Genomic DNA, 10,681 nt, shown 5'->3' on the forward strand with positions numbered 1-10,681 from the left:
TCACAGTGCACCTAGCCTGGCACGAGAGCATTGATGGTGGCAATGTGCAAACTCGGAACCTTGTCCACGCTGGGGAGATAAGGGTAGTGCTCGGGTCACGGGGGGTACGGAGGATTAGTGCTCGGGCTAGCGATAGGTGTACTGTTCGGCGTAGCATTAGGGGTGGTGATAGAGGTTGTGGATAGGGTTCAATTTCAAGTTATTTATATTAACATTGCGTCACGTAATATTAAAATACATCTGCGCGCATGATGGTGATGAAATGGATCACCCTCACCACGCTCACCAACAACAACCGCCGTTCACCACCACCACCACCACGTGGCGGTAACGTCACGACGGCGCTCGTGCCATGCAAGGTGCACTTTGAGGCCACGTGAAGTGTCAAAGGGCCCCTGGCAAGGAGGTCACGGAACGGACCCAGGTGCCATGGGTTTGACCGACCGAGATGGCCGGGCAGATGCATCGGCCGCGCTCCCCACTGCGCCAACTTGCTGCGGGATTTTATTTTTTCCGCCAGTGAGCTGAGCTCTCACTCCTCTGCCCTCCGCTGTTGTTGGAGGGCGACAGCCTCCAACTCCACCAGTAGCTTCCTTCACGAGCCTCTCCTCCACAGTCATCGGCAAGGCCACTCGGCTACGCATCCTGCTGCACCGCATCAGCTGCGTCCCTTCTCCAGCGCCGTGCCCGTTTAGCTCCCCTCTATCCGGCCGAACAGAAGCTGCTTGGTCGTGCGGTGTCGTCTGGGCCATGGCGAGCTCACCGTGCTCATCCTCACAGCGCTCAACCTCACTCACCCTGACCGCGCTCACCCCACGAAACCACATTCACACCTTTATTGACGACGAAACTCTCTCTCTCTCTCCCAACACCCCTCCCACCACTCGTACTCACCCCACGAGCTCACCACCCTCAACCCCTCCCCTCTCCTCCCCTCTCCCCCATCCCCTCCGCATCCCCCGCGGCGTTCGCGCTACTCTCGCTCCATCATCGGCGTGGAGTTCGTGCCGCCCTCCCCCCACCTCCCCCCACCCCCCGTTCTGGCCCCCCTATAAGAGGGGACCTGACCCCGCCTGCCCGGGAGAGGGGAGCAGCTAGGGGGTGCGGGGCAACGTGGACACCGCACAGGAGACGACGAGAGGAGAGCGACGAGCGACTCGACGTGCTCTCGGAGCGACACGCTTTTGTTGTTGTTGTTGTTGCTCTTCTCGGAAATATATTTGTTTTAACACAAAACAAAACAACATTCGTCGGAGTCAACTCCCGCAGCAGCAGCGGCGGCGGCGGCGGCTGCGGGAACAGAAATAGCAGCGGCAACTCAAGGATCGGCAGTGTCATCAGCAGGACCATCAACATCATCATCAGCAGCAGCAGGGACATCAACATCATCATCAGCAGCAGCAGGGACATCAATCAGAAACAGCAGCGCAATTATCAGCGTGCTACAGCAACCCAAGGCAGCGGGAGCAGCAGCAGCAGCGGCAGCATCATTATCTGCAGAGTCATCCTAATCAGCAGAATCATCATCATCAGCAGCATCATCAGCCGGTGAGATGGCGCTCTACCTGGGCGTACGGCAGTACCACGTCATCGGGGATTACGGCGCACGCTTCTCGTTCTTGAGTCGCGGGGGGGACTCGGGACCCAATTCCCCGGGGGGTAGGAAGAAGACCAAGGGGACCGGCTCTCGACGCGGCTCGGTCGCCTCCTCGTGCGGCCCCGAGTGCACCGACTCCCCCGCGCCGCTCAAGAGCGTGCGGTTCACGGCTGACGTGGAGTTCCTTGACAACGTGAGGCAGGGGGACGTGGAGCAGGTGGAGGCTTTCGTCAAGGGCGGGGAGCACTCCCTCGACACCATCAATACGTCCGGTAGGCGCCTCTCATCGCCCGGCAGCAACGACGCCTCGTGTGCCCGAGCCTCGCGGTTAGAAGCATCATCAGCGTTCTCGGCTCTCCGTGTGTGGCTCTAACGCAGAGCCTCACCTCTAGAACCATCATCAGCATTCTCGGCTCTCCGTGTGTGCCTCTAACGCAGAGCCTCATCTCTAGAACCATCATCAGCATTCTCGGCTCTCTGTGTGTGGCTCTAACGCAGAGCCTCACCTCTAGAAGCATCATCAGCATTCTCGGCTCTGCGTGTGCCTCTAACGCAGAGCCTCGCCTCTAGAACCATCATCAGCATTCTCGGCTTTCTGTGTATGGCTCTAACGCAGAGCCTCACCTCTAGAAGCATCATCAGCATTCTCGGCTCTCTGTGTATGACTCTAACGCAGAGCCTCGCCGCTGGAACCATCATCAGCATTCTCGGCTCTGCGTGTGTGGCTCTAACGCAGAGCCTCACCTCTAGAAGCATCATCAGCGTTCTCGGCTCTCTGTGTGTGGCTCTAACGCAGAGCCTCGCCGCTAGAACCATCATCAGCATTCTCGGCTCTCCGTGCGTCTCTAACGCAGAGCGACAACCGCGTTTCGTGTCGGGGACGCGGCTGCTGAACCGGTCTGAGGCAGCGGCGCCCCGGCACTAAATCAGGAGCGGCAGACGTCATCGCGACGCTGCTAAATTTAAGTGCGAAGATTGCAAGTTGCCCCGTTAGCGAGACGTGAAACTACCTCGCAATCACTGCTGAATACACGACAACATCATCATCACCATCATCACCACCATCAGCACTATCATAACCATCATCAATACATACACGCATCTAAAATCCATCCAAAGTGACTAATCCACACACAAAAAAGTAAAGTGAATACAAAAATAAAATAAAAAAACAAACCACGACGTTTCGATCGCAACACCACTTGTGTTGCGATCAAAATGTCGTGGTTTTATTATATTTTTTGAATTTTATTTTAATTATTTTTATGCACTTTATTTTTATTTTTCTATCTACGTGACTTTACCGAAAGAATCAACGAATATGAATTCACTATGAGATCTCTTTTACCAGTGGCAAAATATAGTGGTACAAAAAACTGGTACAAAACTGACACCTTTAAAGGTGTCAGTTGTGTACCAGTTTAAAAGGGTAAAAACCTACGAATATGAATTCCTTCAGTCGCGAAAGTTTTAAGTCAAAATTTACGCCACACGACTAAACCACAACTCTAACTTATACCATTTACACATTTAGCGGCGGCTTGGGGAGGCCTCCATCCAGCAGTGGATTGGCCACGGCTGCCGCTGCCGATGATATCAAGCATCTGATCGTGACGTAATCATCTTTGTAGTTTCTCACTCACGAAACGCAGGCGACACCACTGCACCACGGAGCACCGATTTCTGCGAGATGCCCCATCAGCGAGAAACCACGCGACGCGTAGTGGATGGGTCTCAGTTGTGCAATCATTGGTGGCCGAGCCGAGGCCCTTCAACCGAATCGGAACGTTGTCACCACCCCAAGACGCATGCGCACATCTCCTTCACAGATGGAAAATTCAACGCACGATATGCGGTCCGTAGTTTGCAACACAAACTACGGACCGCATATTGAACCCGTAGAGGCACATCGTAATACGCGGAGACTCCTCGAGATACACAGAGAGGCACGGAGTTCGAATAAAGACAAATCACCGTGTGATTGTGGCCGTGCAACCAAAACTATGAACCGCAGGGTAAACCCACCGTGATCTGCGCTCCTTCAACGGAGGAGGATCGGCAAAAAACGACATCAACTCTTCTCTCTCTCTCTGCTGAAGCCCTCTCGTTGTGACCAGCAGCAGACCTCGACATTGGCAGAGAGCTCTGAATATTATGATGATGTTGCTGCTGCCGTGCACAAGAGGAGAATAGAAACCGGGCTGAGTCAACGAGTGCGCGGCTGCAAAGAACGCGGATTTGAACCCAGGCTCCCAGTGGAAGCTGGCAAAAAAATGTTCGATAGCAGCATCCTTAGAATTGACGCCGCTCACTCAGCTCTGGCGAGTTCGCATGTGTGAGTGTATACTGAACTTCTTTCGCACCGTACGTAGCCGATCGTGTTTATCCGAGGTGCGGGGGGAGGGCGTCAAACTTAAATACAAAAAGCAGTGCTAAAGAAATTCGTTTTCCCTCTTAGTTGATTTAATGGTGGATAGCTCCAGTGGCTTCCTAATATCGGAAGGAAGAGCGTTCCAGACGGCCGCAGAAGCGCGTCTGAAAGCGCGCGATGCGGTGCCCTTTCTTGGTTCGAAACTTTACAGCACATCATCACAATTCAAACCTGGCACATTCAACCGTTCGTGGCCTCAACAGGAAACATTTGCGGTAGATGCGTTACGAGACGAGGGCGCACAAAGCGAGATCGCGTAGAATAGATCGCGTAGAATAGACCGATCTACCGCACGTGACAGCGCCTGCCCAGCGCGCGCACATTACAGACAAGTGCGCACACAGTGCACCCACGGTACGCACACGCTATGCACACAGTGCACCCACGGTACACACACAGTGCACCCACGGTACGCACACAGTGCACCCACGGTACACACACAGTGCACCCACGGTACGCACACAGTGCACCCACGGTACGCACACAGTGCACCCACGGTACGCACACAGTGCACCCACGGTACACACACAGTGCACCCACGGTACGCACACAGTGCACCCACGGTACACACACAGTGCACCCACGGTACGCACACAGTGCACCCACGCTACACACACAGTGCACCCACGGTACACACACAGTGCACCCACGGTACGCACACAGTGCACCCACGGTACACACACAGTGCACCCACGGTACGCACACAGTGCACCCACGGTACGCACACAGTGCACCCACGGTACGCACACAGTGCACCCACGGTACGCACACAGTGCACCCACGGTACGCACACAGTGCACCCACGGTACGCACACAGTGCACCCACGGTACACACACAGTGCACCCACGGTACGCACACAGTGCACCCACGGTACGCACACAGTGCACCCACGCTACGCACACAATGCACCCACGCTACACACACAGTGCACCCACGCTACACACACAGTGCACCCACGGTACACACACAGTGCACCCACGGTACGCACACAGTGCACCCACGGTACACACACAGTGCACCCACGGTACACACACAATGCACCCACGGTACACACACAGTGCACCCACGCTACGCACACAGTGCACCCACGGTACACACACAATGCACCCACGGTACACACACAATGCACCCACGGTACACACACAGTGCACCCACGGTACACACACAGTGCACCCACGGTACACACACAGTGCACCCACGGTACACACACAATGCACCCACGGTACACACACAGTGCACCCACGGTACACACACAGTGCACCCACGGTACACACACAGTGCACCCACGGTACACACACAGTGCACCCACGGTACGCACACAATGCACCCACGGTACGCACACAATGCACCCACGGTACGCACACAGTGCACCCACGGTACACACACAGTGCACCCACGGTACACACACAGTGCACCCACGGTACACACACAGTGCACCCACGGTACACACACAATGCACCCACGGTACGCACACAGTGCACCCACGGTACGCACACAATGCACCCACGGTACGCACACAGTGCACCCACGGTACACACACAGTGCACCCACGGTACACACACAGTGCACCCACGGTACGCACACAATGCACCCACGGTACACACACAGTGCACCCACGGTACACACACAGTGCACCCACGGTACACACACAGTGCACCCACGGTACACACACAGTGCACCCACGGTACACACACAGTGCACCCACGGTACGCACACAGTGCACCCACGGTACACACACAGTGCACCCACGGTACACACACAGTGCACCCACGGTACACACACAGTGCACCCACGGTACACACACAGTGCACCCACGGTACACACACAGTGCACCCACGGTACACACACAGTGCACCCACGGTACACGCACAGTGCACCCACGGTACACACACAGTGCACCCACGGTACACACACAGTGCACCCACGGTACGCACACGCTACGCACACAGTGCACCCACGGTACACACACAGTGCACCCACGGTACACGCACAGTGCACCCACGGTACACACACAGTGCACCCACGGTACGCACACAGTGCACCCACGGTACGCACACGCTACGCACACAGTGCACCCACGGTACACACACAGTGCACCCACGGTACACACACAGTGCACCCACGGTACACACACAGTGCACCCACGCTACGCACACAGTGCACCCACGGTACGCACACGCTACGCACACAGTGCACCCACGCTACGCACACGCTATGCACACAGTGCACCCACGCTACGCACACGCTACGCACTACGTTGTCCCACGTACGACCGCAAAGCCGCATGTGGAGTGAATTCAAACCGCATAGTGTAGCGGATTTTGGGTAGAACCGGGTTAAGCCGCATATGCGCGAAATGGCACCACGCGAGCCCGAAATAGAGGGAGGGACACCTGCGATAGGTGACGTTTTGGGAGCTTGCCCTTCTTCATAGCGCTCCTATAACCGACTGTTGAGCCCAGCTCTCTCGCCCTCTTCCAGAGCATCATTGAGAGTGGCCACCCACTCGCGCTCGCCTCGCGAAGGTAAAAGCGCCGCGCAGAAACCGCTCTCGCTGGGCACGGTCGCGATGTCCTCCGCCTGAGCGCGCCTGCTGTATGCGGGTTCGTAGGGGGAACGGTGGCGCGGCGGTTAGCGCACGACGCGACGAACCCGGCAAAAAGACCCGAGTTCGATTCCCGCTCACGGCCAACATCGGTGACTGATATCTGAACCAGGTCCCGGGCCTCCCCTAGGTCGACTCAGACTCACATGAGTAGCCTAGTGTGGCGGCGTAAGCATCGGCGTTGGGGGAGACAAAGGCGGCCGGGCGTGGTGCTGGCCACCCACCCCCTTCGTGTGCCGTGACGGCCTTCATAGGTGCTCGCTGACACCACTTGCCCCAGTGAGCGGTCTGTTGAAGGCTATACGGGGGGGGGGGGGGGGGGGCAGGGGGGTGGGGGGAGGTCTCTGCCTTTGTACAATTCGTGCACGCAGACGCGAGAGAGCGAGCGACACGTGGGTGACCCTCCCTCGTGACGACACCACGTGTACGCAGGCATGGCGGCGCTGCACGAGGCGTCTCTGCGTGGCCACGTGGAGGTGGTGGAGGCGCTCCTGCGAGGGGGGGCGCGGATGGAGCTGCGCACCGAGGGGGGGGGTCACGGCGCTGCACCTCGCCTGCTCGCAGGGCCACACGGCCGTCATCAGGTGGGCTCCCGTCATGGGAACGGGGAATGTCCATCGGACACCATCAGTATAAGCACCAGTATCGTTGTCACTTTCGACATCATCATCAGCAGCAACACCACCACCCACCACGTTATCAAGAATCCCATCATCATCAGCATCTGCAGCAACACCACCCACCACGTTATCAAGAATCCCATCATCATCAGCATCATCAGCAGCAACAACACCACCCACCACGTTATCAAGAATCCCATCAGCATCAGCAGCAACACCACCCACCACGTTATCAAGAATCCCATCATCAGCATCAGCAGCAACACCACCCACCACGATATCAAGAATCCCATCATAATCAGCATCAGCAGCAACACCACCCACCACGTTATCAAGAATCCCATCATCATCATCAGCAGCAACACCACCCACCACGTTATCAAGAATCCCATCATCATCATCAGCAGCAACACCACCCACCACGTTATCAAGAATCCCATCATCATCATCAGCAGCAACACCACCCACCACGTTATCAAGAATCCCATCATCAGCATCAGCAGCAACACCACCCACCACGATATCAAGAATCCCATCATAATCAGCATCAGCAGCAACACCACCCACCACGTTATCAAGAATCCCATCATCATCATCATCAGCAGCAACACCACCACCCACCACGTTATCAAGAATCCCATCATCATCATCATCAGCAGCAACACCACCCACCACGTTATCAAGAATCCCATCATCATCATCAGCAGCAACACCACCCACCACGTTATCAAGAATCCCATCATCATCATCAGCAACACCACCACCCACCACGTTATCAAGAATCCCATCATCATCATCATCAGCAGCAACACCACCCACCACGATATCAAGAATCCCATCATCATCATCATCAGCAACACCACCACCCACCACGTTATCAAGAATCCCATCATCATCATCAGCAGCAACACCACCCACCACGATATCAAGAATCCCATCATCATCATCAGCAACAACACCACCCACCACGTTATCAAGAATCCCATCATCATCATCATCAGCAACAACACCACCCACCACGATATCAAGAATCCCATCATCATCATCATCAGCAGCAACACCACCCACCACGATATCAAGAATCCCATCATCATCATCATCAGCAACACCACCACCCACCACGTTATCAAGAATCCCATCATCATCATCATCAGCAGCAACACCACCCACCACGATATCAAGAATCCCATCATCATCATCATCAGCAACACCACCACCCACCACGTTATCAAGAATCCCATCATCATCATCATCAGCAGCAACACCACCCACCACGATATCAAGAATCCCATCATCATCAGCATCTGCAGCAACACCACCCACCACGTTATCAAGAATCCCATCATCATCATCATCATCAGCAACACCACCCACCACGTTATCAAGAATCCCATCATCATCATCAGCAGCAACACCACCCACCACGTTATCAAGAATCCCATCATCATCATCAGCAGCAACACCACCCACCACATTATCAAGAATCCCATCATCATCATCAGCAACACCACCACCCACCACGTTATCAAGAATCCCATCATCATCATCAGCAGCAACACCACCCACCACGGTATCAAGAATCCCATCATCATCAGCATCAGCAGCAACACCACCCACCACGTTATCAAGAATCCCATCATCATCATCAGCAGCAACACCACCCACCACGTTATCAAGAATCCCATCATCATCATCATCAGCAGCAACACCACCCACCACGTTATCAAGAATCCCATCATCATCATCATCAGCAACACCACCACCCACCACGTTATCAAGAATCCCATCATCATCATCAGCAGCAACACCACCCACCACGATATCAAGAATCCCATCATCATCAGCATCAGCAGCAACACCACCCACCACGTTATCAAGAATCCCATCATCATCAGCATCAGCAGCAACACCACCCACCACGTTATCAAGAATCCCATCATCATCATCAGCAGCAACACCACCCACCACGTTATCAAGAATCCCATCATCATCATCAGCAACACCACCACCCACCGCGTTATCAAGAATCCCATCATCATCAGCATCAGCAGCAACACCACCCACCACGATATCAAGAATCCCATCATCATCAGCATCAGCAGCAACACCACCCACCACGTTATCAAGAATCCCATCATCATCATCATCATCAGCAGCAACACCACCACCCACCACGTTATCAAGAATCCCATCATCATCAGCATCAGCAGCAACACCACCCACCACGTTATCAAGAATCCCATCATCATCATCATCATCAGCAGCAACACCACCCACCACGTTATCAAGAATCCCATCATCATCATCATCAGCAACACCACCACCCACCACGTTATCAAGAATCCCATCATCATCATCAGCAGCAACACCACCACCCACCACGTTATCAAGAATCCCATCATCATCATCATCAGCAGCAACACCACCCACCACGTTATCAAGAATCCCATGATCATCAGCATCAGCAGCAACACCACCCACCACGGTATCAAGAATCCCATCATCATCAGCAGCAACACCACCCACCACGATATCAAGAATCCCATCAGCATCAGCAGCAACACCACCCACCACGGTATCAAGAATCCCATCATCATCATCATCAGTGGCGTGGACGAGAAGACTCCCTGGAGCTCCCCCAAGTCGTGGAGCCAACAGCTGCTCCTTCCCATCATCATCAAAACTCCCCACCTACACCTCCTCACTCCCCACCTACACCTCCTAATCTGTGCCCCCCTTACCCCCCCCCCCCCCCGCGTAGACATCTTCTCCGGAAGGGCGCGTCCCCAGTGGCGCTGTCCGAAGGCGGTGACCTCCCCGAGGACCTCCTGCCCCGAGGCCGCTCCGACATTCGGCAGATGCTGCGCGCGGCGCGCAGGGGAGTCTTGCCTGACGACTAAGGGGGTCTCAGGGACCCCCCCCCAACGTGCTCCCCCTCCAACCCCCCTCCCGAGCGCGAGGGGTGAACCCCTGCGAGCGGGGGGGCCAGCCACGTGCGGGGAGCGCGCCCAGGGACCCGGTGGGACCCCCGCTCAGGGGATCGCTTGAACCCCGACTGAGAAATCGGATCGAGGGTTTCAGATCCGGCATGAGGATCACGGGCCCAAGTCCAGCGTCTGGATCGCGTGGAGTGGAGTCGAGAGGCGACTGGAAGCCACGGACTCCAATTTACAAGACTCGGACGCGAAAGTCTGGATCAAGGACTCCTCGGATCCAAGAACTCGGGAATTCTGGACACGGATCGATAATTCATATTCAGGAGCCCCTTTTGTGGGTCCTGCCAGTGGAGATCCCGAGAGGACCCTCTGAGTTCCAGGGGGTACCTGCACCCCCCCCCCCCTTCTTTCCCAAGGCCCACCGCCTCAAGCCTCACCCACACCACCCCTCATCGGGGGGTGAACTACCCCCCCCCCCCCCCTGTAGCTGC

General features: G+C 55.6%; 1 protein-coding gene across 1 annotated transcript; it reads left to right on the forward strand.

Annotated features, from left to right (window-relative positions):
- Window positions 1-1,068: 1,068 nt before the first annotated feature.
- PPP1R27 (protein phosphatase 1 regulatory subunit 27) lies at window positions 1,069-10,662 on the forward strand. Its single transcript, XM_078611058.1, is given in 4 exon segments — window positions 1,069-1,869; window positions 7,067-7,161; window positions 7,163-7,218; window positions 10,016-10,662. Coding segments are annotated over 4 exon segments (606 nt in total). The 5' UTR covers window positions 1,069-1,553; the 3' UTR covers window positions 10,155-10,662.
- The last annotated feature ends 19 nt before the right edge of the window (window positions 10,663-10,681 follow it).

Source organism: Lampetra planeri, chromosome 35 (assembly GCF_965212315.1).
Source record: "Lampetra planeri chromosome 35, kcLamPlan1.2.h2, whole genome shotgun sequence".
NCBI classification, from domain to species: Eukaryota; Metazoa; Chordata; class Hyperoartia; order Petromyzontiformes; family Petromyzontidae; genus Lampetra; species Lampetra planeri.